General features: G+C 47.7%; 12 protein-coding genes across 12 annotated transcripts; 5 read left to right on the top strand and 7 right to left on the bottom strand.

Moving 5' to 3' along the window:
• Positions 1 to 1,189: 1,189 nt before the first annotated feature.
• BT62DRAFT_1048578 (uncharacterized protein) lies at positions 1,190 to 2,370 on the top strand (the record flags this gene model as incomplete). Its single annotated transcript, XM_043178504.1, has 2 exons — positions 1,190 to 1,513; positions 1,568 to 2,370. 2 exons carry the CDS (start codon positions 1,190 to 1,192, stop codon positions 2,249 to 2,251), a joined length of 1,008 nt encoding a protein of 335 aa, XP_043043048.1. The 3' UTR covers positions 2,252 to 2,370.
• Positions 2,371 to 2,709: 339 nt separating this feature from the next.
• BT62DRAFT_985143 (Cerato-platanin) lies at positions 2,710 to 3,134 on the top strand (the record flags this gene model as incomplete). The annotated part of the gene is made up of 3 exons (XM_043189915.1): positions 2,710 to 2,940; positions 2,965 to 3,009; positions 3,039 to 3,134. The coding sequence occupies 3 exons, from the start codon at positions 2,710 to 2,712 to the stop codon at positions 3,132 to 3,134; spliced, it is 372 nt and encodes a 123-aa protein (XP_043043047.1).
• Positions 3,135 to 3,357: 223 nt separating this feature from the next.
• Positions 3,358 to 6,326, bottom strand: BT62DRAFT_985142 (uncharacterized protein). Its single transcript, XM_043189914.1, has 15 exons — positions 5,828 to 6,326; positions 5,687 to 5,779; positions 5,563 to 5,634; positions 5,387 to 5,511; positions 5,173 to 5,338; positions 4,947 to 5,121; positions 4,884 to 4,908; positions 4,702 to 4,825; positions 4,618 to 4,643; positions 4,457 to 4,564; positions 4,242 to 4,395; positions 4,163 to 4,190; positions 3,902 to 4,108; positions 3,812 to 3,852; positions 3,358 to 3,758 (listed from the first exon to the last, which is right to left on the bottom strand). Exons 1-15 carry the CDS (start codon positions 6,114 to 6,116, stop codon positions 3,571 to 3,573), a joined length of 1,821 nt encoding a protein of 606 aa, XP_043043046.1. The 5' UTR covers positions 6,117 to 6,326; the 3' UTR covers positions 3,358 to 3,570.
• A 776-nt stretch (positions 6,327 to 7,102) lies between these two features.
• Positions 7,103 to 8,661, bottom strand: BT62DRAFT_928257 (Metallo-hydrolase/oxidoreductase). The gene is made up of 7 exons (XM_043185472.1): positions 8,639 to 8,661; positions 8,532 to 8,573; positions 8,317 to 8,463; positions 8,112 to 8,264; positions 7,765 to 8,062; positions 7,641 to 7,700; positions 7,103 to 7,586 (listed from the first exon to the last, which is right to left on the bottom strand). The coding sequence occupies exons 3-7, from the start codon at positions 8,412 to 8,414 to the stop codon at positions 7,263 to 7,265; spliced, it is 933 nt and encodes a 310-aa protein (XP_043043045.1). The 5' UTR covers positions 8,415 to 8,463; positions 8,532 to 8,573; positions 8,639 to 8,661; the 3' UTR covers positions 7,103 to 7,262.
• Positions 8,662 to 8,797: 136 nt separating this feature from the next.
• On the bottom strand, positions 8,798 to 10,530 carry BT62DRAFT_590615 (uncharacterized protein). The gene is made up of 4 exons (XM_043181530.1): positions 10,356 to 10,530; positions 9,899 to 10,297; positions 9,308 to 9,845; positions 8,798 to 9,259 (listed from the first exon to the last, which is right to left on the bottom strand). Exons 1-4 carry the CDS (start codon positions 10,403 to 10,405, stop codon positions 8,987 to 8,989), a joined length of 1,260 nt encoding a protein of 419 aa, XP_043043044.1. The 5' UTR covers positions 10,406 to 10,530; the 3' UTR covers positions 8,798 to 8,986.
• Position 10,531: 1 nt separating this feature from the next.
• BT62DRAFT_590505 (uncharacterized protein) lies at positions 10,532 to 12,573 on the top strand. Its single transcript, XM_043181529.1, has 7 exons — positions 10,532 to 11,662; positions 11,714 to 11,752; positions 11,802 to 11,854; positions 11,908 to 12,083; positions 12,133 to 12,151; positions 12,200 to 12,324; positions 12,400 to 12,573. Exons 1-7 carry the CDS (start codon positions 10,657 to 10,659, stop codon positions 12,497 to 12,499), a joined length of 1,518 nt encoding a protein of 505 aa, XP_043043043.1. The 5' UTR covers positions 10,532 to 10,656; the 3' UTR covers positions 12,500 to 12,573.
• Positions 12,574 to 12,661: 88 nt separating this feature from the next.
• BT62DRAFT_1072983 (serine proteinase inhibitor IA-1) lies at positions 12,662 to 13,193 on the bottom strand (the record flags this gene model as incomplete). The annotated part of the gene is made up of 4 exons (XM_043178909.1): positions 12,662 to 12,865; positions 12,917 to 12,992; positions 13,042 to 13,076; positions 13,130 to 13,193. The coding sequence occupies 4 exons, from the start codon at positions 13,191 to 13,193 to the stop codon at positions 12,831 to 12,833; spliced, it is 210 nt and encodes a 69-aa protein (XP_043043042.1). The 3' UTR covers positions 12,662 to 12,830.
• A 274-nt stretch (positions 13,194 to 13,467) lies between these two features.
• On the top strand, positions 13,468 to 15,325 carry BT62DRAFT_928255 (DNA glycosylase). The gene is made up of 10 exons (XM_043185471.1): positions 13,468 to 13,845; positions 13,907 to 13,927; positions 13,977 to 14,072; positions 14,126 to 14,229; positions 14,288 to 14,400; positions 14,459 to 14,465; positions 14,517 to 14,567; positions 14,617 to 15,022; positions 15,077 to 15,144; positions 15,196 to 15,325. Exons 1-10 carry the CDS (start codon positions 13,517 to 13,519, stop codon positions 15,237 to 15,239), a joined length of 1,239 nt encoding a protein of 412 aa, XP_043043041.1. The 5' UTR covers positions 13,468 to 13,516; the 3' UTR covers positions 15,240 to 15,325.
• Positions 15,231 to 17,667, bottom strand: BT62DRAFT_985139 (P-loop containing nucleoside triphosphate hydrolase protein; the record flags this gene model as incomplete). The annotated part of the gene is made up of 3 exons (XM_043189913.1): positions 15,231 to 15,391; positions 15,419 to 17,401; positions 17,653 to 17,667. 3 exons carry the CDS (start codon positions 17,665 to 17,667, stop codon positions 15,269 to 15,271), a joined length of 2,121 nt encoding a protein of 706 aa, XP_043043040.1. The 3' UTR covers positions 15,231 to 15,268.
• A 580-nt stretch (positions 17,668 to 18,247) lies between these two features.
• On the bottom strand, positions 18,248 to 20,127 carry BT62DRAFT_978812 (putative MFS transporter; the record flags this gene model as incomplete). Its single annotated transcript, XM_043189378.1, has 8 exons — positions 18,248 to 18,577; positions 18,628 to 18,712; positions 18,771 to 18,940; positions 18,995 to 19,383; positions 19,441 to 19,555; positions 19,604 to 19,685; positions 19,733 to 19,808; positions 19,866 to 20,127. 8 exons carry the CDS (start codon positions 20,125 to 20,127, stop codon positions 18,248 to 18,250), a joined length of 1,509 nt encoding a protein of 502 aa, XP_043043039.1.
• A 170-nt stretch (positions 20,128 to 20,297) lies between these two features.
• On the top strand, positions 20,298 to 23,569 carry BT62DRAFT_928253 (uncharacterized protein). The gene is made up of 15 exons (XM_043185470.1): positions 20,298 to 20,516; positions 20,567 to 20,690; positions 20,739 to 20,788; positions 20,842 to 20,964; positions 21,016 to 21,064; positions 21,117 to 21,190; positions 21,236 to 21,326; positions 21,379 to 21,740; positions 21,795 to 21,808; positions 21,858 to 22,348; positions 22,487 to 22,508; positions 22,561 to 22,598; positions 22,657 to 22,663; positions 22,711 to 23,378; positions 23,429 to 23,569. The coding sequence occupies exons 1-15, from the start codon at positions 20,356 to 20,358 to the stop codon at positions 23,471 to 23,473; spliced, it is 2,319 nt and encodes a 772-aa protein (XP_043043038.1). The 5' UTR covers positions 20,298 to 20,355; the 3' UTR covers positions 23,474 to 23,569.
• On the bottom strand, positions 23,470 to 25,094 carry BT62DRAFT_985135 (uncharacterized protein; the record flags this gene model as incomplete). Its single annotated transcript, XM_043189912.1, has 7 exons — positions 23,470 to 23,740; positions 23,790 to 23,855; positions 23,907 to 24,126; positions 24,177 to 24,688; positions 24,742 to 24,813; positions 24,860 to 24,956; positions 25,009 to 25,094. 7 exons carry the CDS (start codon positions 25,092 to 25,094, stop codon positions 23,570 to 23,572), a joined length of 1,224 nt encoding a protein of 407 aa, XP_043043037.1. The 3' UTR covers positions 23,470 to 23,569.
• Positions 25,095 to 25,154: the final 60 nt, after the last annotated feature.

Raw genomic sequence — 25,154 nt, 5'->3', positions numbered from 1 at the left:
ACTGGTAGTGTCAACTGCCTACTTCTGGTCCCCGTATAGATATTGGGTCCATACAAGCTACAGAAGCCTGTAGATCTGCCTACGGAAGTCAGAGCTGTAACGTTCATATAGGAATCAAAGTCCCAAGAGCCGACGTCGAAGAATAGTATTGATATTCTAATGGGATCTAGAGCGGAGCGTGCACCAATGATGTACAAGTTTTACTAAGATTAGAAGGCTTGCCAAGGTAACTGCCGAGTTCTGCCAGAGCTGCATGATGCAGATAGAGTCTCTAGCAAAGATTTTCTAGTATACATTGCGAAGAAACCAGACAGCTGGACTTAATGGACGAATGGCGGTGGAAACGTGAGCTACGTCACTGATGCGCTTGCCGCGGGTGTGTACTCACTAGAAAGGGCTCTAACACAAAGATCTCAAGAGTTCGAAGAAAAACTTCCATAGACATCAATATATTAAGTCCATAAGGCACGGTCTCTTGTATTGTATTTTTGCTTCATTGCCTCCTCTATGTTACTGAAGTAGGATTTTCAGCTTGAATTGATGTATTCAATGCCACTCATTCGCCCGTTTATTTATTCTATATCATATCTATTATCTTAGAATTACAACTGAGTTTCTTCTGGTGATAAGGTTCCATGCCTGCTACTCTAATACGGTACCATTCTAAGTTAAAAAAGCCAATGAGTTGACAAAAATTTCCGGCGCTGACGAGGGTCATATAACACTTCTAGCAGATGACCAATTTACACTAGTCAAAACCCAACGGAAAATGATTGGATAATGGATAAATTTTTTCTGCAACGCAATGGGCTTACTCTTAATAATAAAGCTGACGTGTTTTTCTGTGCTCAGGATGCCTCGTCAGAAGTTTATCTATTATCCGCCATTATCCGCCAGTTTTTGATTGACACGAGGAGAGTTTCCGTTTCCCTGCACCTTGAGTTTGAGACAAGATTATGAGCATGTCTTGAGCACCCAGGAGTGCAGGAGTGCAAATGTCTATTCTTAGGTCCGGACCAATGCGGGGCAAGATCCGAAGTCTCCCAGAAAGGCGTCGCATTTTCCAGCACATTCTTCTTTTTTCTCCGCTTTTCTCGATTAGAAAGATCGCGAAATGACATTTATTAAAGATGGTATATATAATCTCATATATAATGATTGTTGAATATTGTATTTTCATTTTCACAGCATGTTCAGTGCAAGCCCCTTCTATCGTAGCTCACCCTACTCTTCCAATTACTACCCTTATGGCCAGTCTGGCTGTTCCCCCCTTGGTTATTATCCATCTCCCTACGCATCTCGTGTAGCCGAAGAGCACCGGCACAATGCCCGCCTTCAAGCTATCGAACGCGAGCGGGAACTTCAGCGGCAGCGCCTTCTCGCCCAACGGCGGGATGAGCGTGCCAGACAATACATAGTCGATACCTATGACACCGATACAGCTGTTGCTGACGATATTGCATACGACTATGGATTTGGCCGTTATCTGAATCCGTACGCATCTAGAGAGCAGGTATTTATTTATTTGCAGTTAAATCATCACCTTAAGACTAATTCAGTTACGTAGGCGAGACCTAGAAGAACGAGTACTTCAAAGCACTCTATCCCTATGCAATCTCCGTCGCCTTCCAAAGATCCACAGCCTGAGCCAGTTAACATGTCACCCCCTGCAGAAATACAGGAGGCCCCTTCGTCGCTTCGCCCCTCTGATTCTCAAAGTCCAATTTCCTCGTTTCAACGACAGCCTTCTCCATCTCCCAGCGAGCAATCATCAGACGAGTCCTCTAGCGAGCTTAATCAGGCCGATCTCGTCCAGAAATCTCTTGGCACCATCCAGACCCTCCAGCAAAAGTTTGAAGGATTGAAGACTACCTTTACATGGCCTTCTCACATCGATTTCGACCTCGATGGTGAGGTGATATCCGTTTCCACTGATAGTTCGTCGGAGCCGAGGCTTACACCACCCAAGCTTGCCTATACGATCCGTAACACACCTTTACACGCTTACAATGAGTCGCTAAACCGTTTGCTGGTTCAACTGGATGCCGTACAGAGCTGGGGAGAGCAGGAGGTTCGCGAACGGCGGAAGCGTGTCGTATCCATAGTGGAAGCTGAGGCAGTTAGAGTTGAACGACGGTGGAAAGCAGTGTGGGAAGGCAAGGGTATAAATGCGGAGGAGGACGAAGTCATTGATATAGTTACAGAAACCGGGAAGGACGACGAGGGATATGGCGGCAAGGAGCAACAGTGATTATATATTATCATTGTTCAGGCTTGTCGCTACCTTCCTGTATCAAAATTTTCTGATATCTCACTTACTCATGCAGTGTCCTTCGCCGCCAATATTTATTATCATTTCCAAGAGGCCCGCCTGTAGTGTGATACAGCTTCTTACTCATTTTTTATCTAATCCCAATTTATTGCTTCCATGCAAGTAAGCCATAACCAACGTTGATACCACTGCTTGGAGCACTGATGGCAATGCTCTCGGAAGTCAAACAGTCTCGCGTCTCCGAATTTGCAATGGAAGATTGTAAGTGGAATAGAACTAATACAGAAATCGAGGTTCTTCACTCACGTAAACGCACTGCTTTTGCATGGAGTCGACCGATATTTTCTTGTGATATGCGAATGATCATGGCTACTCTGTTTCCCTTGCGGAAGATGGGGTCTAAGGTTTCTCCAGCAGCCGAAGAGCTTCATTAAATCATGACCATGAAGTTTTTCTCTACCCTTGTTCTAGTTCAATTCATCCCCTCTTACACCCTTGCCGTGACTGTTGGCTATGGTAGTGGCTACGGCATTGGCAGCAACTCACTCGCCAACGATGCTTTCTCCGACGGCAGCAACGGTCTTCTGACCAAATTATATACCACATACAGCTCCGTTCCCAATTCCCCATACATCGCATCATCTGACTCCATCACAGGATGGAACAGCGTGGGCTGTGGGACCTGCTGGTAGTTATCATACAATGGGCGCACGATTAACGTGCTAGCAATTGACCATGTGTGATATCGGAATTTTACACCTCAGAGGCTGCGTTAAATGATTTGGCGAACAGACATGCAATCGAGTATGGGTCGGGACAGGCCGCAGCGACCCAAGCCAACACGTCAACTTGCGGCTTGTGACAATTAACGATAAGATTCATGGACCTTTGGACTTGAGGACATAACGGATACGCTAGCTGGTGATTGGCCGCTCATAAGGACTTATCGCACTTCCACGTGTTGATGAGTCTTAGTATAATTCATATTTACTCACTTTGTACAAATGAATGTCAAATCCTTATATTATATGGCAGTCGAACCAGCAATAAAAGAACGTTTGTAGCTCAGATTTCACTAGATAATGAAGTGTTGCGAACTGTGGTTAACGAGGTTCGATGACAGTCGATGCACTCTATGGTTCTGCTTGGGTGAAGGCTGAAGTATCAATACTGGATGTTTCGTCAAAGGTATTTTTTGCCCTTTCTTTGAATACCGAGAATCCGATGCCTCCCCGAGGGCCCCAGCAAACGGAACCCAGGCGGAAACATTGGTTCGGGTATCCATAATTAAATCCGAGCTACAGAAAAGAACCATAAACAGGCCTTCCATCTAACACTGTCGCTATTACTCTGCTCTCCAAAATTTTATCCACCGCGACAGACATGATGTCTTGGGAAAGAATTACAAAGTCGGCTCTTTTCCCGGGCAGCAGTGATCCCAAAGTCAACTCCGTAAAGGAGGCGTATGCTGGATCAATAGTCATGCCTTCAGGATACGCAAGGTGAATACACAGTCCATTGACAGAGTCTTGACCTTACCTCTGAGCGCTTCTTGTCTAGTTAAGCGCTGTTCTGGGAACCTACGACGGCACGTAAGCTTTGAATCTTCTAAAGGTATTGCACACAAACCAGCCATCAGGTCCGTGAGGTGACGTTCCATCTTCTGAGAAACGCGTGATAGCGGCATAGAACCCTGCCAAAGGGTTTATACCTTCTACTGGGGCGTCTGATCCCAGAGTAATTCTCGCCTTGTTATTGAGAATGCTGCGAAAAGCATACAATCCTTTGACTCGTTCCGATCCCAGGCGCTGCTCAGCATACCACATATCGTCAATACTGCGGAAAAGACTCGTCAACAGTATGTTATACAATGTCTGCGGAAAAGCATACACATGTGTCGGCTGCACACTGGCAATAACTAGAACGGGCCTGAGTCTAACTACCTTGGAGATGAGGCTCTGCTTCCTACCTCCAAGTTTTCCTATTCGCTTCATATCAGCTTCAGTCAGTAGCTGGGCATGTTCCAACCGTGGTCGGAGAGTAGTGACGTCGACGTCAGATAATGCTTCTTCAAAAGCGTCCAAAACAATGCCATTGGCACGATCACCTATGGCGTGGATGTTCTCCATGCAAGATATATTTAGCTACCCTTCAAGAACTATTATGAATTATAAATACACGCACGACTTGCCATCCGTCTCCGAGAAAACGGGGAATGACCTTGTTGATGATTTCAGGCGGTGTTCGCATAAAACCATTCGTACTAGGATTGTCAGTATACGGTTCATAAAGCTGGATATACGATAGTCGTAGTAACATGGAGATCAAAACTGGTGTGCACTTACTGCGGCACCTCCAGTTCTGAGAGCACCTAAATGCTTCGGTTCAGAAGATCTTCATCACACAAAGCAGAATATGTTTCTGCGTACCATCAGCAAACATCTTCACACTTCTGCAGTGAAGTCGTCCATTTCCCGCGTTAATAAGAGGGACGACACGATCTCCCCAATACTCGCCGCTTTCATTGAAATAAGTCATTCCATAGATTCGAATCTATAATGTCAGATAGCAAAACGAAGATGTATCGGAATGTCCACATTTTCCAACGTACCGGAAGCGTTCCCTCTTCTGCTTGCCTGTTGCCCATATATGAAGAAATGTGAAACGAATGCACAGTAGAGCTTGCCTTTTGAAGAAAGCTAAAGACTCTGGCGCAAGTGCCGCGTCGTGAATTGAAGTTAAACCATAAGCGAGGGCATCTCGAACGGTAATAGAAAAAAGGGAGTGAAGGTCAGCGTCGGTGGCTTCAGGTTTATGAATGAGATCTTGGGCATTGTCAAGGAACAGTCCTACATGAAAATGTGACATTAAGAGAATTATTACGAAAGAGTTTCACTTACCACTGGGATTTCCATCTGAATCCGTCTGAATCACACCGCCGTCAACGTGCTCAGGATAAGGACCATTATCATCCAAAGTGGCGCGAGAGACCCAGATTGCGTGACCGTCCTTGCTTTGCAGAATTATAGGCCGTCCGTGGATGTCAGGATCCGCATCCAAGTCATCCTTTTGTAGTTTCATGAGCGAAGCAGACGCAGACGCAACAAAACGTACGGCAGTCGGCCAGCGGCCTTCGGACCACACAGTATGGTCCCATCCCCAGCCTTGCACTAGTTTCGACTTGTTGTTGTTAATGTCGGGATCTGAAACTATATAATCTCTGACAGACATGACGACCTCTGGATCGAAAATAAATGAACGTTGTATGAACTGCGTTCTGCGAAACGCACCCTTGATTGTTTTGCCTTGGTTGAGAGGGATAATTCTGCTAGCGCCGTACTCAAGAATGTGTGCATGAGAGTCTGTAGGACGGTAAAACACGAGGACCCGTTCCAGCAGTGAAACGCGACCAACCCGACATTCCCGGCACAATGATGGACCCAGGCTGCGTATAGTAGATCGGCAACGCTTTCTCCTGGCTGTAAGTCCAACGCTGTTGGATGTCCGCTGGCTGACGATAAGTGACCGTCATCTCAAAACCTTGAGATTGCGTACCTAAGTCTCCAACGTCCTGTATATACGAACCATGGACCACCAAGCACTCCACTAGGGAATTTTGCTCATCAACCAGATGAATTTGTTTTCCGTTTGTCGAGCACAGTACATACGAGTCGGCCGGTTCCAAGAAGAAACGCTTCCGAAGGAGAAAGCCAAGTGTGGCGAGCAAGATAGTGCCCAACGCTACCAGGCAATGTCTGAGAGATACCTGGTGATCGGATTTATTTATTTTGTCGTCGAGTCCTTTACGAGAGCCAACTTGATGTTTCGCAGCATGAATAGGCATTCTTGTGCAGCAAACAAGAGGGTTCGGGCTCAAACAAGGAAGAAAAAAGGACGTGTGAACTCGTGTCACTGTGTTGCAACTTGCGCTCCAAATCCTTTAAGTACACGTGGAAGTATCGTTCGATTTTTTGTGCCAGGGCTGGAAAGTCGATAAAAATTTCTGAGCGCTTAGTAACGTAGGCGCGCGCTAATCGATGATAATCAGCTAGTGATATTTACTTCCAACTTCGAATGACAAATTCTAAAAAGGCCCAAATTCAAATTGGTTCGCGATCACGTTACTTATGGGATTGAACAGCGGACCGCATCATCTGGCTCAGGCTGGTCTTCTACTGGATTCTGTTGTCAAAGATTGTTTTATGCTTTCCAAAAACAAGGCGCTTTTGAAGACTGTGAATCTCTGCCGGTCTCAATCCGGATTTCTGTGCGTCACACCGTCTTAGTTCCTTACAGGTTTCCAAACGCGTCTTGGAATTTTGCACGGCTGTTACATCGGTTTCAGCTATTCTCCGCTGTCAAATACTTTGCAGGAGAAGGAACAGAAGCAGGAACTTCTGTATGTGCGGACACTGATGCAATATCCCACGAGCAGCACATACTTATTATGGTTTCTCTTCACGAACAAATAATTCGAAAAAATTTCCCAAGTCTTGCGGCGTATTCCCCTTGACTTCGATCATTCCACCTATATGCATTTACAAAATGACCACTGTCGTAGACGCCAAACTCTCCGGAATTTCATCAGGCTGTAGAGGGCTGAACCAAAATGTACCTCCGCTGTCATCGCTGATGTTGTGCATGCTCATGATGTTCCATCGAACGTCTAACAGCATTTTTTGGCGCCCATTGAACTAGCTCTTGGCACGCCCAGGTTGTTTCCGATACAAACTCCGCGAGCCTATCTCAGGCCACACCGGCCGAACGTCGGGCTCTCATATTCTTCGACATTGGAGAACAAGGACGCTGGGACTAGAAAAAAATCCTCTGGTACATCTAGGATAAGTCATAGCGCAAAAGGACATGTATTAGATATGGATATATAAAGGACGCATTTCTGTTCCCCGAGTTGGGAGAGCGGACGCGTATTTGCCAAGCGCTTCCTCGGCTTATTTTGTACCCACAATGCTGAAGAAAAGAACTATTATAATTAGCACTCGGAGAATTCCACATCACTTGTGTATTTAACGGGTATCTTCATCCATACACGCCCCTCTGTGTCCGCCGGAGGCAGTCTGCCAGCACGTATATTGACTTGGAGCGACGGATGAATGAGTCTGGGAGCCCCGAGGGTATCGTCCCTCTGTTTACGGAAATGGATGAAAGCCTCTTCGGTGGTACCAACCTTCCCATGCTTGTTGAGCTTCCGTTGCTCGCCCACGGTAGTGACGCAGTTATAGTTACGACAACTCGGGTAGTCATGGCCAACGAACAACTTGTAGTCCTCGGGCAGGGACAGAAGACGATTCATAGACTACATTTGATGACATATTAAGAGCATCTAAACACAGAGGACCACCGCACTCACGGCATATAGTTGTTTGGCATCACCACCAGGGAAATCTACTCTTGCAGAACCAACATCAGGCTGTTTATTATGGTATGGCAACAGAGTCAGAACCATGTGTTAAGGAATAAGTAAGACTACGCACAAGAAAGATGGAATCCCCAGTGAAAACGGCCTTTCCGATCGCGTACCCAATATGATCCGGAGTATGACCAGGAAGATGGATAACACGACAAGTGAGATTCCCAACAGGAAACTCCTCGTCATCCTTCAGGAAAATGTCAAAGGTCTCGCCAAATGTGCTCCATTCTAACCCGTAGACTGGGGCAAAATTTGATTGAACCTGCGTGATGCGAGAACCGATGCATACGGGCACATCTCCTGGAAGCTTTGATTTGAGATACTGAGCAGCAGTGAGATGATCCGCATGCGCGTGTGTTTCCCTGCGTGACCATGAGAATTATGAATAATTACAAATGAGTTGCTACGCACAAGATACGCAAAACCTTCAAGTTCTTCTTCTTTATAAACGCGAGCAGCTGGTCAGCGGATTCTGTGGAAACCTTTCCGGCAGCAGGATCGTAGTCCAGGACGGTATCAACGAGTACGGCTTGTAGGGTTGCAGGATCCGAGATTACATACTGCCTAGAACACAAAGTCAAAATGCTCTAAGGAAGCGAGAAGAGACCTGGCCTACCATGTTGACGTCTGGGACTCGAAGAAGCAGTTTATCTCTGCGTTCCCGGGTTCATTGCTGGTGTACGTCCTGGGTTTAGCTGCAGAGGTAGTGGTCATTGTTCGACAAAACTGGGTAGTTCTGCTATGCTGCGGGATGGAATGAGAGCTAGAGGTGACGTTCGAAAGGACTCGAGTGGAAAGACGGGCTCTGGAAGAAGAAAGAAAGGGCCTTACGAGGGAACGAAGGCACGCTGGACTTGAAGAACAGAAGGCAACCTTGGTGAATTGCATGGCTGGGGTAAGACTCGTCATTGCTGCTTTTATACACTTCAGGAGCGCACAGGACTGGGGATTCCGATAATACTGATACAATCCGAATGCTTCAGCCGATTTCCGAATTGAAGTCCAGTAATGGAATGGATCCAGAACGGATTCCGCCCAACTTTGGGAAGTGAATGTGGCAGCAGAATGATGGCAGAGAGAAAATAGGTCAGAGATGGGCCCAGGGCAGGGAGGGCTGTCGTGCCGGGATCATGAGTGCAGGACGACAAGAGCGTCGGCAGAGTGCCGAATTCGGAAATCGTCGTTTTTCCCGTGTCAACCAAATGTTCTTCACTCCGAATTCAAGTGAACAAGTCACGGTATGAATACAAAAATTTCTCATCCTATCTAATGTGTGATAAAGCAGGTCACGTTAAATGTACAGTATCGGTACTACTACTTCCGTTGGTGCAGCCGGGATTCGCTGCCTGCAGATCCTTCTCCTTGCACTTCTGAGCCATATCTATGTCACCCAAGCACGGAGCCTCAAAAATCTCCTTGTTCCATGCCAGCATGACCGTGCGTGACGCAACTAAGCACCAGACAATCAACGTCGCGACAGAGTAAATCGAACCCCAGACGCGGAAGAACGGTGAGTCAAAAGTGCTTGCGAGACTCAGAGTAAGGTTTGCGTATACACCCTGTAAACTCTGAGTTGAGGGCAGTAAGAAAGAAAAGAAGCGACTTACGTTCGGGAAAATGATGCCCCATATTTGTACCTTGAAGGGTATCCGAGTTTGACGGAGGACATTCTGTACACCGAGAACGGCAAAGAATAACCACATGGATGCAAGGGACCATAGAACCAAGGAAATGATGGTACAGATAACATGAACCGTGGCCCCAGTCGCCTCAGCATTCAATAATTCGGAATCTCCGTAGTGAAGAGGCAATGCGGATTTGAAGAATTGCCCAAGTAGTAGTATGGAGTATCCTGCCTGGCCTGTGGGACCGAGGGGCAGGAACACGGATGTTATTCCCGCACCAGCTGGAAGGCCATGGACGACAAGACGGAGCAGGTACACGGTCAACATCATCAAGGCAATGGAGAGACCGATGGATACCATGAATATGGAGAACGTAGCAGTGATAACTGCATGGTTCACCGAATACTTGTACAACGAGGGAGCTATCACTCCACCACCTGCTGATGCGACAATCAAGGTGACTACGGGTAGAAGCCAAACGGATGTCATGGACTCTAACGAGTGCTTCTGAGCCGTGACCCTATGGAATGCGTAAATAAAATGGCCTAAGGTACAAGTTCATAGCAGACTGACATAAAATGCATGACGCCAAAGCAGCAAAGGAAGGAGCTTATCACGTCCAACCACCAGAAGGCCCACAGGACGTACAAGAATGGCTCACCACCAAAACCGTAGTCGTCGTGTATAAGGCTGACAGCGATGTTCAAGATCGTGATGGCGCCCATAGGGAAAGTACCGGTAAAAAGACTCTGGACAGGGTGCCGGATCATGATACCCCAGATGTCGGGGAACGTGATATAACGGACGAGGGAGATGGCGCAGAAGACGATGAAAAGACATAAATTGAGGAAAAAGAATATGAGTGTCATTATTCTTAATCCCTGAGAACCAGTGCCGTAGGGGAAAGCATGGAATAGGGTGCCAATGGCGCCTGTACCCATGATGACGGCGAACCATGCTGGAGCAAAGTGCCTGTGAAAAGTAAGAAATGAGCGATTTGCGGGACGTGAGGTCGACACAGCAGACGAACCTAACAACGTCCTTGAAGGTCTTATTAGGATGGTATGTATCAGACGTCATAGAGACTGATTTAGCGAAGGCAGATTCGGAGGGGAAAAGAGAGAGAGAGAATTGAGATCAGGCTGAGCAAGGGAAGTGAATCATGGACGATACCCGAATGACTCTATTTGAGGGGAACAGGCTGAAGCATGGGGTTCCACGAGCAAACATTACGCAGTGCTGAGCAATTTTCCTATTCCGAATAATGTCGGCGGAGGAAAACATTCCCACGGCCCTTCTTCCTAGAAGCATCAAAAGGGCCCTTGGGCCGGATGGCTCTCCTCCCCACCGTCGTCTTCGTCGTCTCCAACGCCATGGGTTTCTTCACCTACTTCCACTACTCGTCAAAGTTGCAGACTGTCGTCGTCAAAGACCTGGGGTCATCGCAGGATGCCCAAGTCGAATCCTCGGCGGGACCTTTGCCCATCAGCTCGAATTCCGAATACCAGCCACGTAGCCAGCAGTCCGTATCGGCTGATGTGATGTCGAGCGACGAGGTGACAGTTGATATCATGCCCGGGCCTTTCCCGATGGAAGAGACGGCACTCCCTCGGACACAAAAACGTCACTTATCATTTTATCCGTTTGGGCGACGCCGGCGTAATCATAACGACCACAAGCGTTCACTGTCCGCCGCAGAGGAGCACGAGAAGAAGGTTGATGCATCCTCGGCGGCGTTGTCCAAGCATTTCCTCTTGTCGTCCAAGGCGAAGTCGGACAAGCGGGCCAAGCAGTCGGCAGAGGTCGTACGCGCTCTCATCGTCGGACAGGGCGGCAGGTCAACCAAGGGCTCTCCAGCAAAGCCCATGGTGAGTCAGGTCAAGTCTGAGCTTATGAAGCCCAAGACCGCCAACAGGGTCATTGCGTACCTCCGTGACCTCTCAGTTGAGGACTTGACAATGCAGGTCTCGCCACCTCCGCGTCGGAAGAAGGGCCCTATACGTGCTGTTTGCCTTGCTAACACTGATGAGCGGGAGCACGAACTTCACTTTGCTCAAATCAATTCCGACGTCGGGGTGTCAGAGAAACAGACGTTTGGCGAGTTTAGCGTAGCCGCAGCACCGGCCGACAAGTTGTCTCAAATGTTTGACGAAATGCACATCGTTGATCTCATCCGGTCTCCCGACCTTGGGTTGGGTCAACCGGGTGATGGGGAGGGTCTCTTGGCTGGCGCAGTACCCACGGCTGAAACGGTTCTCAACGGTATCCAGCAGATAACCCCTCAACTGATGGCTTTAGGATATGCGACAGGCAAAGCAGTGCTTCCTGATCATACAGGTCTGTAATCAAAAGTGTCCGAAAACGCTCTAACTTATCCTTATTACCAAGGCGTGTATCCTCCCACTGATAGGATGTCTGTCTTGACCTGTACGCATTTCTTTTCCCTCGCGTCGATTAGTCTTCTCAGGCATTCTAGACTGGTGGGGTCTTGAGGTCGCGCTTCCTCCTCCAACGTTAGCTTACCTAGGCGTAAGTCTTTTGTTCTGTTCACCGTTGCTACGCAAATCCTCACAACAATTCAGAACGTGCATTCAATATCCAACGCCATCGTCAATTTTATGTCTGCCCTGGCTTTGGTCAGCAACGGCGCGCGAGAGATCTTGCCTTTTGTTCGATACATTTCTCAATTCGTCGACTTTGAATTCGACGCCATCAAGGCGCAGAATAAAGGTCGCGGAGTTGTCTGTGCTGCAACTTGGTGCGTTCACCAGCCTAGTCATTGTCTTCCTCACTAACATAGTGCATAGGATCATGCCTGCGGCCATGGTAAGTCATTTGCCCTGGTTTTGCTATTCTTCTGACACTTCTATATAGGTACCAAGGCCGTGGGATTTTAACCCTCCGCCTGCTGGCCTAATGTCTTCTGTAGAAATGTCACCGCAGGAGCAAGACGAATCAGATACAGCTCCTGCTACGCCAGTACTTCCTAGTCCACCAAGGCAAGAGTCTCCACCAGCGCCTGGCCCTCTGCCCGTCCTCACACTGACAGCTGCTGATAAGCCCGAGAACTCCAGGACTCTGATCCCGAAAGTCATGGTCACTACGCCGTCCTCTTCCCCGGAATCCATCGCTCCTCGTACCTCGCCTGCCGCTCTGGTTACACCTATGATTTAGTATGCCCTCGTTAATGATTTTCCTTCCATATCTCTTTGATGTCGTATTATGGACCACGATCACGATGACGATTATGAACGAGACACAGTATTTATTCGCATCCATTCTCAAGTTTATTATTTCATATTTTTTAGTATACATGGATTCATTACACTTTACAGTATCGTATTAGACCAAGGAAACGGACTTTGCATGATTTTTTATTTTCCACGAATTGATGCTTTGAGAGGCAGAGTGGTAGATAAGCACAACATATTACAACATATGATATAAGGACCGTTACATGGTACAAGGTAACTAAACATGCATTAAGCATGACAGGTATATACATTTACTCAGACTGGGTGGTGACCATCTGGTCAGGTTCTGCATCATAAGTGAGTCTGGGATGAAGCAATGTAAACGAATCGAACACACCGATGGACTCGATGATATCGCCTTGAAGAGACTGGAATTGCTGAAACTGGTCTTCGGTAATCTTAGCGGCGAATCCCTTGAAGAGAGCCTCAGGATACGGTTGATAGATGGACTTTGATACGTACGGGTATGATGCCGTAGAATTGGGTTACTTCTCCTCCTGGAAGCAAGACTAATCATTGAAGGAGGTAGGAATTGCTAGAAGCAACATACCTCCGTTGTTCACCTGAGCAGCGTACTCTTTAATTTGATCCTCAGAGACATTGTCCTTAAACATGACGATGTACTCTATAACAAAGGATTGCCTTAGAAAATTCGCAAATCCAATCTGGGGAACCTTACTTGTTGCCATATTTATATGAGCTATAGGGGGACTGGCAGAAGAAGAGAGGCGGAGGGGAAAAAGGAAACGACGAATGCTGGTGGTATTGGTTAACGGGCACAGCACAGCCCTCGGGCGGGTGAAATGCGGCATTTAAGGGGGGGGGGGGGCCAATGACTCATCGTTTCCGCTGTAAGCCGGGTACTTATAAATGGTAGCTATGATATTCCTGAATTTGAATGTTGAAGCTTGCTCGGTTTCCCTCATCTAGACTCACAATGCCTGCAGCGACGCGTTCCTCGACGCGTTCTCTAGCTAGTAGTGCTCCTATAGAGATCGTACAGATGGCAACGAAACGCAAAGCACCTACATCAACCAAGGCCAAGGCCAAGAAACCCAAGGCGGCACAAGATGCTGTACAGCAGCAAATACCCCCAAGCGTGTCACTACCCTGTGGTGCAGCGCCGGCGTTGATACCAGCACAGCTCTCGTTCTCTTTTGACGATGCGAAACAGCACCTCATCAGAGCAGATCCCCGATTTGAAGACATTTTTGGAAAGCTAAGGTGCACACCTTTCGAGGTACTTGAACAAGTACATCCATTTAGGTTTTTCTTCATCCATTTCGTTAAAACTAAGGACAAAAATTCTTATTATAACATTGCCCAGATCGCTCGCAACCTCCATAATGTACTTACACTGTCCGGCCATGATTCTTCAGCTCCCTGATATTCCATAGAGCTCAACAGATATCTTGGAAAGCTGCGCGCTCTATCAATCACAAGTTCAAACGGATATATGACCCATCTCTCCCGGAGAATGTCACGGATTACACGTTTGTGCCGTTCAAGATAAAGTATTTCTAGTAATTGAGGTATATCTCGACAGTGACAACTCTGCAACATCCTTTTTCCCAAGCCCTGAGCAGGTGGTTGCTACAGATCCTTCCATCCTTCGTTCCGCCGGTCTTAGCGAACGCAAGGGGGAATATGGTTTGTTTCCGTTCTGCGGTTGACCCGAGGTACTAATAGAAAGGGTCCTTTCATCTAGTTCAAGATCTCGCAAGTAGATTTGCGGATGGGCGTTTGTCCACCGAAAAGCTGATCAAAGCCACCGACGAAGACTTATCGGAATTGCTAATTGCCGTCAAAGGTATTGGAAAAGTACGCTCGATCCCCGTTACTCTTACGACTCTGCTGAATGATGTTCCCTCCATCATAGTGGACCGGTAAGTCGTGTTTTATGATCACAAAGGTCAAGTCCATGACTCTCCTCTCAGTTGATATGTTTGCGATTTTCTCTCTCCGACGACCCAACATTCTGCCTGTTGGTGAGGTTCGCGTCACCAGGTGTTAATGGTTTATTAATGAACAGAATAGGTGACCTGGGCATCCAGCGTGGAGTGATACGATGGTTTCTGTCTTTGCATTCTCCCACATATAACTATGCGATATCTGAGGATAAGAAAGGCGGGGGGACTTCGTCAAAATCCCCGAAGAAAAAGAAGTCTGTATCCGAAGAGGAGGAAAATGACAATATTAACTCCGTTGCGGACATAGAAAGACCATTGACTCCTGACCTTTCTTCAGCACCACCGAGAGGTTTACCATCCACACCCTTGACGCAGACCGATACAGGAGCACCCGATCTGCCTCCCGCGTTCACCCCATCAATCAACAAGACTCTTCACAAAGTGCAAGACATCTCATTTGTGCCAGAGCCTCTACCTGAAGGGCTTAGTGTGGCCGCGTTGAAAGCCCGCCTCGAAGGGAAGAGAAAGATCAAGTATGCCGTATAATAGTGCTCACCTCAAACGCGATTGCTGATAACCTGTTCAAGGGGTGCCTTGCTTACTCCCGCAGAAATGGAAAGCCTCACGATATCTTGGAAGCCATATAGAAGTCTTGGTATGTCTTCATTCCATCTGCTTTCTCTTTGCTCATGACTCCATAAAAAAGCGGTTTACTACATGTGGGCACTCGCCGATGGCGATGAATCTTAAATATTACTGATTATCACTAAATAAGAGTGTTACATCTTGTAGTAAAGCTGCTCTCCTCGATTATGTATATTTATCAGCTGCGCCACCTCCTTCCGAACATTTGCACAACGTTCCAAAAACACATTGGTAAGTACTTGCCCATCCGAAGTGTACTTCCTCCGTAAAACTTGCACAATGACCTGCTTTGCATGCTCAAGAGTTGTATGGATCTCCCATTTCTCCTCGTTTTTTACATTGTAAAGAACGAGGCGAGGAAATAAATTCCGCTCATGGGCCATAGCCCACAAGTACCCATAGATAACAGTCTGAATGACGTGTTCATGGGAGAGTGCAGTTACGAACTTGACTTCCCAAATTGTCACATCACGCCCTTTATTCCTCGAGTGGATCATATCCGCCCTGCCTATTAAGGTCATGGTCTGGTCATCTACACTCAGGTCCTGCTTTAGCGGCTTCTCCATGGCAAGGTCTCTGGAAAGCTCGGAACGGCTGTACTCCGAGAATTGCTCCGAAAGACGTTCAGTGGATACCTTAAGGTAGGGAACCATCCAGTCGAACTTGTGACCCTTATACTTCATCTGAAGCCAGCGAGATTTGAAACCCCAAACGGTCGCGTCATAATATGTTGCCTCCCTCGCTAGCCAGATGGCACGATACGTGTCATCTTTCAATATTTTCTTTGTCGGAAGATCCTTCATCTCCTTGCCCCTCATTAATGTAGCCACCTTTCCTGTCAGCCACCATTCGAAATCTAGAGTGACGGCGAAGCCATTGAGGTCGCTCACAGGCTCCCAGTGGTTTCTCACGGCGTCTGTGCGCACCTTATTAGGCGCACTGATACAGCGGGGGGAAGGTAGAGGCGGCAGGACTTTCCGGATGTCGAGTTGGCGAACAATCCTGTCAAGATATTCATCTCGGACATGTCTTGCTGCGTCCGTGGCAAAGACCGTTCGCGGTAAAAGTAATCCTAATTTAAGAGGGCGTCCCGGTCTGTATTGCGCCATGGGTGGTTCATCCTCCAGGTTAATGACAGTTGCACTACTCTGAACGGCTTCCCAATCGATGAAAGGCATTGCCGAGTACTCGTGGGAGTGGAGGACCACGAGCTGCTTTCTGGCACGAGTGAGGGCAACAAAAGTTGCATTTGGACAACGATCATCAGGTAGGTTGCGTCCCATAAAACGAAAATAAGAGGCGTCAGCTCCCAGCACGATGACAAGATCGCGCTCGCTCCCCTTGAATTGGTGATATGTGGATGGAACAATCTTTCCACGAACGACATCGTCGTCCAACCCCACATCGTCATCAGATATTACATGCGCAGATGGGATTTTGTACTTCCTCCACAACTCGTTGACGATGCGTTTAACGATACGATTGCTGCGAATGGACGGCGCCAAGATGGCCGTGTTTTCGTGGCCGTATTTTTGAATGAGTGGGTAGATATTTTTTAAGACTTTGTCGATGTCATGAAGATTACCGTGTATGTACAAGGGTTTGGGACCAGTACGAGAACCTTGTATGTAAGGTTCCCCGCCAAGGAAGGCATGATTGACAAAATTGGCTGTTTCACAAGAAAGACGAAAGCTCTGGCTGAGTTGAGCGCTCCGCCATTCATACGGTGATATGGCAGATAGGGTATCTGATGACAGCTCTAGGTAGCGCTGGTCGGCACCACGAAAGTCGTAAATGGCCTGCCGTGGGTCGCCCAGCACCAGAAGGTGAGGAGCTCTGCCACTTATTTGCGTTACAAAGGTGATAAACGCACACGTAAGCCAATATAGATCCTCCGTAAGGTCCTGCAGTTCGTCCAAAATGATAATCTCATATCGTGGCATATCAATCCACGTCGGTGGTGCCGCTGACCTGCGTATGTCACGGAAAAGGGTATCATTGTTGATGAGGGTTCCAAAGAAACGCGATGCTAACCCATGAAAAGTGAAGACATCGACGAGGGGGTAATTCTGCAAGCGTTTTTGGGTGTCCAGTTGCAACCGCTTCGAGTATGTGACAACCGCTATGGGAGTACTGGGATTGGCCTGCACCACAGCCTCTGCTGTGGCCGTTTTCCCTGCTCCGGGGCGGGCAGAGACCATGACATTGTGCGTCTTCAGATGATTGACAATGGCAGTCTGCCCAACGGAAGGTATGAATATCCGCTTCTGCGCACGAAAAGACACAGAAAACGGCCGGGAACTGCCAAGTAGGAGTGTCGAGAATAAATCTTGGATCTGCAGGGATCTGAATGTGAAGAAATTCAGCCGCCTACAGAACATGGTCTCTGCCGAGCATCGTTGTTAAAACTTGCTCAAAAACTTTTTTTCACTACCGGTACACCGGCCCGTACGGTGCGTCCCCCAACCTCAAGTAGTTGAAATCATCTGTTCTCTACCTTGTATCTATTTAACTGTACCTGTATGATAGGCATCAGTTCGGGTCATGCACTGTCTATGATTGGACAACTACACTACATATCGAGCGAGCCTCCTATGCATCAGTGTACTCATTCTCCTGTAATATTTTCAGAGACTGATTTATAACTACAGGACAGGTGAACACAGACTTACCATCCACTAATCACCGTATCACTACTCGCAGCACTAAGTTACCGCGACGTCCCAACTCCCGTGTGTCAAAGACGTGCATATCCTCTCGCTCGACGAGTTGCGTGATGCTGCTGCAAATAAACACCATCCTCTGCACAAGCGTGACTTCTTGAAACTTCTTGAAGACTATGACCTCCGCGTTACACTTCCCAAACCAAAGAGTGTATCTCGGACAACAATGATTCTTGGGGTGTACTACCACACAGGCAGTCTCGTTACCTCAATGTCAAGAACTGGTACTTCACTGGCCATCCTTCTTTTGATCGCTCGTGCCAATAGAAGCCAGACAGCTGCCTGGAAAATCTGAAAAACCACTACGGGCAAAGGTCGGAATCATAAGTGTTCACTGATGTTTGGCTTGGTTTTTGTAAACGTCCGTACATAGATTACCATGATCGAGTCCTAGAGCTTCCATAACATCTCTGGAGAATCGTTCTCTTCGATTCTCTGGTTCCTCGAATGATACAACAGATGCAGCCCGATGCAACCTGCCGATACAAGAATCAAAAGCGCAGCATTCGTCCAATGCCCTGTTGGATAGCCCTTTGAGGCTTCTTCCCCCTTATAGATCCAAACCCCGACAATTTGTCCCGGAGCGCCGAACGAGATATTCAGCGCTACCGCAAGCCCCGTTGAAGCAGTGGAATGCATGTTGCAGGATAGCCATCCTAACAAAGGCGATATACACGAGAAAGCACCAGCGCATGCGATAATAAGTGTGCCGTACCGACTCTACAGGCAAGCATTAGAGTTAATGTTTGCGAATAAGATGGGATATTTACCTTGTACGCATCTTCTGGAAGTGTGGCTGAAGTAATAAATCCTATGGCTCCAATTGCAGCAAAGGTTGCAGAGAAAAGGCCCCGGCTACACGTGGAAGATTCCTTAGAATATTTAGCGGAATAGGAAGTGCCGAAGAGCCTACCGATTCAGCCGATCTGCAGCATATCCAACGAAAACTGAGAACACCCAAGACACAGCATAAGGAGGTACGGTCATCAGCTGGGCATGTAGAGATGTGTAGCCTAAACCAGATACGATGGTAGGCGCAAAGAGTGACATGCTTGAGAACGGGGCTGAAATTCCGAAATATACCTTTCCTGTAGTCAGTATCACTGCCTCCTTCGTCAGAACGATACTAGCACTAACCAGGAAATGAATCCATAAGCGACAGTCCATCAAAGTTAACGTAGCATCTCGCCAAGATAGTCCTCTACCAGAGGCCTTTGAGCTATCCTTGAGACGGGCTACAGAAAGTGCCTTTTCCTCTGGTGACAGCCAAGACGCAGTCTCCGGATAATCAGGAAGGTAAAACCAGATTGGGAAAGCTAGAACAACGGACGGAATTCCTTCCAGTATAAACAGCCATCTCCAAGCAGAGAGACCACCACTTCCTTCCATATGTGCAATTCCATAAGCTATCGCCCCACCAAAGGCTCCCGCCAGTGTGGCAGAAGCCAGTATGAGGGCAATACGGAAAGATCGTTCTTCTGGTCTGTACCAGAACGTCACATAATAGACTAGACCTGGGAACAAGCCTGCGGAGCGAGGCGTCAGCCGGCTGAGCGCAATCAAAGCTACGCCAGGGTCCTTACCGGCTTCGAAGACACCAAGTAGGAACCGAACAATAGTCAGAGTCGCGTAATTCGTAACCCCACCCAAACCAATAGTGATAACACCCCAGGTAAACATGAGGGTCGCAATCCACCTCTGGAAGCCGATCAGTTGCATGAATGAAAGGAAATGTTTTATTTTCACATTAGGCCGTAATCGCTTCAGCAAAATATTTGATGGTACTTCAAAGAAGGCATATGCTAGGAAGAATATCGTAAGGGCAATCCTGAATGGTCATGAGCAAAGCGGGCGAGAACGTCGGAGGAAACCAACGTGTAATGGTAGCTGGTAAGCCTAGTCTCCGTCAAAAGATCGTGACCCTCTTCCTTGTTCATAATTTTCGCGTTACCTAGACAAATATCAACGCTCTGGATTGAAAAGGACATATTTTCAAGTCGAATTGTACCGATGTTCAATCTATCGAGGTTGCATAGCAAGTATATGAACGCTGACAGAGGCACTATGCGCAAGTCCGTCTTCCATATCAGTTTCTTGTTAGCCAAGGCATCGGCTTCGGGAACATCCTTGCAGTAGAAATTGTCAGCACTTTCCAAAGAATTACGCTGTAAGAGCACCTCGTTAACACTCGCACTTTCTACATCCTCTTTCACGACAACTGCGAATTTCTCGTTGGAGCTTGGGGACGAAGCTGGGGGTGAATTGGCCATGAGCATAAAGAACAACAAGAGCCGCAATTATACAATTTCCATGGTACACCCACTGCTTATCAACATGGTCCCATGAGCTACTTTCCTCATGATGGAAGGAAGAGGAACAAGCCTGCGTTGAAATTCTTAAACGCGATGACGTGTTCTAAATGACCTGTCAACGATCGCACAGCCACTACCCTTAATGCTCGGCGCGGTCGTCACCGTCGCTCTCCCTTGTCCATCTTGATGTCCGACCGGGCTGGATACCAACCTTTAGCGCAGACTGTCGATGATGAGGATGGTATTGGCGAAGGCACTCAGCTGCCGATCTCACGAGCAAGTGGGCGCCGTCGAGCTTCCCGGTCAGGAAGCATAGATCTCTCCAAGTTGGACAAAGCGTTCAAAAGGTGCGTGTCTGAAAAATTTCCGGCGCTTAGTAGAGCTGGAATCCGTGTAGGTGGACAGAATCTATTGCACATAGGGTAAAGAGGAAGAAAACAGTCAAGGAACACGCCAAAAAGCAAATATGGCGCAGCGTTTTCGAGCCTACCATCTTTGTCGATGTTCCTCCCGCCACAATAGTGAGTTTCTTTGACCTATACCATCTCAATGGCTCATATAAGCTACAGGTCAAAACTCTGGACCATAAGCCTCCTATGACAGCAGCTGAGTTTGAGGCGTGAGTGTCTTCAAGTCCGAGCACCGTGTTTCGCAAACGAATATATGTACTAGATTAGTGAAGTCTGTCAAGTCCGCTATTTCAGAAGGGATCCATCCCAAGATGATCACCAAGGGATCATCAGGCTCATATTTCGCACGAGCGAAGATGGAGAATGGCCGAGTTCATACTGTTGCGTGCGTCGTGATTTATTCCGCCTCGTGTTGTTGATCGATCAAATCCTTCAGCGTGTTTAAACCTAAAGACGAAGAACCATACGGACGATTGAATCCCAAGGTATGTCTACATACAGATGGTGCTGGCTTTCTTCATGAATGTTTCCCAATAGACTACAAAATGGCTTCACCGACAGTTCAGATTCATAATACCTTTTGGTCGCGCATGTCTTATACCCAACCTGAGGTCTGATATTTAAATTTGTCTCAACGTGTTCTTACATATTTACAGCTATATTTCTGAAGCAGCAGCGTCGCTGTTAGATGAGCGTCTGAATCTTCACATCGTTCCTCCCACCAAGCTCGTGTCACTATCCAGTCCCGTACGTGACACTTTTTGCATACCATATGACCTGCTCACTCTTTTATTTGCAGTCATTTTTCTATGACTGGCTAGACAGAAATGCAGCGAAAAAAGGAAAGCCGCTACCGGACAAAATAGGGAGCATGCAGTATTTTCTACATGGTTACCTGGATGCATCGGAATTTTTGCGAAAGTACCCTTGGCCAGGTCGTGCTATCGCTGACACTTTTGACGATTCCACACATCGGCAAGGTAGCCTTTCCAAGCGTTTACTCAGTGCGGTCAAGGTAATTTGTGGAAAGACCGGCGACCCTGAAGATGTCTATGAAGACTATGAAGAAGACCGTCTGTTCGACGCTACGGAAACTGACCCCCAGACCCCTTTTTACTGGACACCAGCACTACAACAGAGTTTCCGAGAGGAATTGGAAAAGTCAGTATTTTTTCTCAAAACATATACTCAGGTTACTCAACGGTTTCTTATAAGACTCGTGATTTTGGGTGAGATTCTATGCAGATATTCTGTTCTTCAACTCTGAAAATGTTACAGATTATCTCATGCTCAATACTGATCGGGGTGCTGACAATTATATGATTAAATATTGCGACAGTAACCACGAGAAATCATTGGTCGATGTCGCCCCGTCGCGTTCTGCTACGCTGGACATGCCGCTGATGAGCGAACTGAAGCGGTCCCCGAAAGTGCCGCAAACGGAGACACCGCGATCTTATTCCGCCGTCTCTATGGGAGCGCCCTCTTCCGCGGCGGCTGCCGGAGCTGATTACACTCGCTACCCTCACATTCATATTGCGGCAATCGATAATTCTCTGTCCTTTCCCCACGAACACCCGCAGGGCTGGCGGAGTTATGCTTATGGCTGGCTCTACCTACCTGTCAGTGTAATAGGGAAACCATTCAGTGAAGAGACGCGAAATCGCTTCTTGCCTCTGCTCACGTCGAAACTGTGGTGGGAAGAGACGACCTTTGAGTTGGAGAAGCTATTTGCTGTTGACCCTGATTTTCACCCTAAAATGTTTGCTGTACGTCAATTTCATAAGACTATCGGCCACCCATACGTTGACCCGGATTTTGGACATCGTGGTGGTGGACGTCCGGACCAGTCGAACTTTATGGGGTTGGTAGTGACATTTGCTTTGCTGACACTTCCTTTTCATTAGCGACAATTAGCTGTCATAAAGGGTGGGTGAAATAAATGAAAAGTCGACCGTATCATAACTTAGGTGTTATTTAGGCCAAGCATGGAACATCGTCCAGTCTCTGAAGCATTTAGTGCGTGCCCAGGTATTCATTATTGACTCTTGAGCTGATATCCATCGCTGTGCCTTAGGATGAAGGTGAGAAAGACCAGACGCTGACAAACATAGGCGTTTACCACTTCTAGGTCCCTTGGAGCTGACCAGACGTACCAAAGCCTTAGTTTGGGATGATCAACTTGAACTCACTGAAACAGACTTGGATGACGTTAACAGTCCTGTCGCTGCGTCGCCGAAGCCATCCATAAATAGTGTCCCTCTCCCAAGACGTGCTCGTAGCCAAAGCTCAGATGATTTTCCTCCTCCAATTCAACGAGCCATATCCGATGCCTCTGGCGCTCCTCGACCCGTCCCTTTTGTCGCAAAGTTCCAGAGGGTACATCCTGGAACAACTGGTGTCACTGTATTGGAACACCTGGAGAGGTTAGATGCAGTCGAGGCCAGTCTACAACGGCTGAATGCCGAAGAAGATACCGTGGAGGTAGATGTAGGGGAATCTTCGACGAAACCTATACGTATCCCGGCGCATGGTCAGGGAGCATTTGGATCAACTGCCTCACCGTCTCAGTCTGTTCCAGGCGGCGTGCCTACATCTCCGTTCTCTGCCCCAGGAAGTCCACTAGCGACCGTGCATGAGGTTCCTTCAATGGCTAGTTCCATGACGGAGGAAGATCTTGTAGCCATGTCCATGTCAACTCCTCAAGTGGAGCATAGTAGATGGGCAAGCCAAGTTGGACGACGCATCGACTGGTTACAACCTTCTGAACCCGCTACTAAGAGAACAGTTGTTGTCGAAGTGAGTACGGACCAAGTTCATTAAATTGACTAGCTTAAAGTTTTATGCAGCGTCTTGAAACGATAAGCAAGAAACCATTATGCTCTTGTTGGTAACTTTAGAATGGCATGTATTAACTCTCCAGGCGGATAACAATGATTGTAGTAATGTACAAGGATTTTAAGCTCAATACACGGTGTAGATCGTTAGCATCAGTCCCCTTCAGTCAGTAGCCATTGGGCAAAGTCGTCCAGTCGTTTCTTCTCTGCTTCGGCGTTGTCGCCCACGAGTTCATCGTTTGTTCCATTGCGTTGGAATCTTTGTTTGCCATTATACAGAGAGGCCTCTACCCGCCTTCCGTCGAAAAATCTTCCGTTCATTTTCTGTGGAATACATCAGCCAAGGACACGACTATAATTGTTGTCTCCTTACTATCACACAAGCCTGGGCACTAAGTGGATCACGGAATTTAACCGTAATGACGCCGTCCTCCTCTTTCTGCAAACTGTGTTAGAAAATCTTATAAGAGGCACAACAAGATATACTTGCATCATAGAGAACAACATTCGTTACCTCACCCAGCGATGAGCACTCCTCTCGAACTTCCTCCTTTAAGTCGAGAAGTAGGGAAACGTCGTCTTCCAGGTCTTTTGTTGTGAACATATGTTTCAAGACCACCACTCGGCTGTTCTTGTTGATTGCATGGGATGCGTCTTCAGGATTGATCGCGGGCCCGAATCCATCCTCGTCAACCCATTCTTGTAGCTTTCTGTTATATCCGAGTCATGATTGACGGCTGAAGGAAAAAAGGATGCATACTTTTGCATTTTCCCTATCCGCTGAGAAGCCTTCTTCCTATCGACCGTCCTCCGTGGTTTCGTCTCGGTATGACTGCTTTCACCGGTGCTTTTGTGTGAGAAATCAGCCTTGGACAACCGCATAACGCTGGACGCGTCGCCTAGTCGCAGTTCATACTCGTCAAGGATGCTCAGTGCGAGTAGGACCGAATCCTCCTTGAAGTACACCACCAAAGCGTCACCACTGAACGTACCATCCTCCCGAGCGTACATCTTGACCTTGGGCTCCCCATCATCGTCTTCTTCCAGGACACCGCACTTGGAGAAACACTGCACAAGCTCATCAAACTCTGTGTCGGGAGGCAGTCCGGTTACATATACGGCTGTATTCTTGGACGTGGGCGCGGCTGTAGGTTTGTCCTTCTTGTCATGTCTACCCCGCTTAATCGAAATCTCGGCATTCGATGTCGTAGAAGTGTAGTCGGGTTCCTTCCGCTTCTTGTTTTCACGGGCAAGGACTGGTGCAGCGGGGGTCTGTGGTAGGGGACACAGCTCGGGGTTGGGTCAGATCAAAACCGAAAAATGACGCGACTAGCCTCTTCATCAACACCGGAGACAGAATAGGCGGCCTGTTGCTGCTTCACCAGGTCTTCGTCGAGCTGCAAGCTGTCAGTGGTAAGTATGCTGAGGCTGCTGGAGGCTGACCATGGGCACCCAGGAGCCTTTGGCCACATCGTATTCCAATTCTGTTCCATCGTCCTGTTCGAAATGCCACTTGTTGCTTTCTTTCGAAAAGTAGACCCTGTGAGATCGTGTTGAGTGGAAGAACTGAGTGGGAAAGGCGTGAATAGTACCGTGGATCATCTGCAAAGGCGGCTGCCTGAACTGCTTGGGATGAGCCAGCGGCTGCGCTTGGTGGTAGTAGTGGTACAGATGACATGTTTATTTACAGTTGCTTAGCCGTGGCTTTCAACGACTTTGGTGCCTCATTTTTTCTGTA

This window comes from Guyanagaster necrorhizus (genome assembly GCF_019112545.1).
Source record: "Guyanagaster necrorhizus MCA 3950 unplaced genomic scaffold BT62scaffold_5, whole genome shotgun sequence".
In the NCBI taxonomy this organism is placed as follows: domain Eukaryota; kingdom Fungi; phylum Basidiomycota; class Agaricomycetes; order Agaricales; family Physalacriaceae; genus Guyanagaster; species Guyanagaster necrorhizus.
The sequence above is the reverse complement of the archived record's forward strand: the minus strand, read 5'-3'. Positions and strand labels throughout refer to the sequence as shown.

Coding starts and splice junctions, on each gene's coding strand:
- BT62DRAFT_985142 (XM_043189914.1), bottom strand. CDS start 6,116: ATGCCTATTCATGCTGCGAAACATCAAGTTGGCTCTCGTAAAGGACTC. Junction 5,780..5,827: donor ACAGGACGTTGGAGACTTAG/GTACGCAATCTC, acceptor ATCGTCAGCCAG/CGGACATCCAACAGCGTTGG. Junction 4,909..4,946: donor TTCAAAAGGCAAGCTCTACT/GTGCATTCGTTT, acceptor TATGGGCAACAG/GCAAGCAGAAGAGGGAACGC.
- BT62DRAFT_928257 (XM_043185472.1), bottom strand. CDS start 8,414: ATGACCACTACCTCTGCAGCTAAACCCAGGACGTACACCAGCAATGAA. Junction 8,063..8,111: donor TTGAAGGTTTTGCGTATCTT/GTGCGTAGCAAC, acceptor ATGGTCACGCAG/GGAAACACACGCGCATGCGG. Junction 7,587..7,640: donor ATGCCAAACAACTATATGCC/GTGAGTGCGGTG, acceptor CATCAAATGTAG/TCTATGAATCGTCTTCTGTC.
- BT62DRAFT_590615 (XM_043181530.1), bottom strand. CDS start 10,405: ATGACGTCTGATACATACCATCCTAATAAGACCTTCAAGGACGTTGTT. Junction 9,846..9,898: donor TTTGGCGTCATGCATTTTAT/GTCAGTCTGCTA, acceptor CGCATTCCATAG/GGTCACGGCTCAGAAGCACT. Junction 9,260..9,307: donor GGGGCATCATTTTCCCGAAC/GTAAGTCGCTTC, acceptor CAGAGTTTACAG/GGTGTATACGCAAACCTTAC.
- BT62DRAFT_590505 (XM_043181529.1), top strand. CDS start 10,657: ATGGCTCTCCTCCCCACCGTCGTCTTCGTCGTCTCCAACGCCATGGGT. Junction 11,855..11,907: donor CAACGTTAGCTTACCTAGGC/GTAAGTCTTTTG, acceptor ACAACAATTCAG/AACGTGCATTCAATATCCAA. Junction 12,325..12,399: donor GTACTTCCTAGTCCACCAAG/GCAAGAGTCTCC, acceptor CGAGAACTCCAG/GACTCTGATCCCGAAAGTCA.
- BT62DRAFT_928255 (XM_043185471.1), top strand. CDS start 13,517: ATGCCTGCAGCGACGCGTTCCTCGACGCGTTCTCTAGCTAGTAGTGCT. Junction 14,230..14,287: donor CGAACGCAAGGGGGAATATG/GTTTGTTTCCGT, acceptor CCTTTCATCTAG/TTCAAGATCTCGCAAGTAGA. Junction 14,568..14,616: donor ACCCAACATTCTGCCTGTTG/GTGAGGTTCGCG, acceptor TGAACAGAATAG/GTGACCTGGGCATCCAGCGT.
- BT62DRAFT_928253 (XM_043185470.1), top strand. CDS start 20,356: ATGTCCGACCGGGCTGGATACCAACCTTTAGCGCAGACTGTCGATGAT. Junction 21,065..21,116: donor ACGGACGATTGAATCCCAAG/GTATGTCTACAT, acceptor GTTTCCCAATAG/ACTACAAAATGGCTTCACCG. Junction 22,509..22,560: donor ACAATTAGCTGTCATAAAGG/GTGGGTGAAATA, acceptor GGTGTTATTTAG/GCCAAGCATGGAACATCGTC.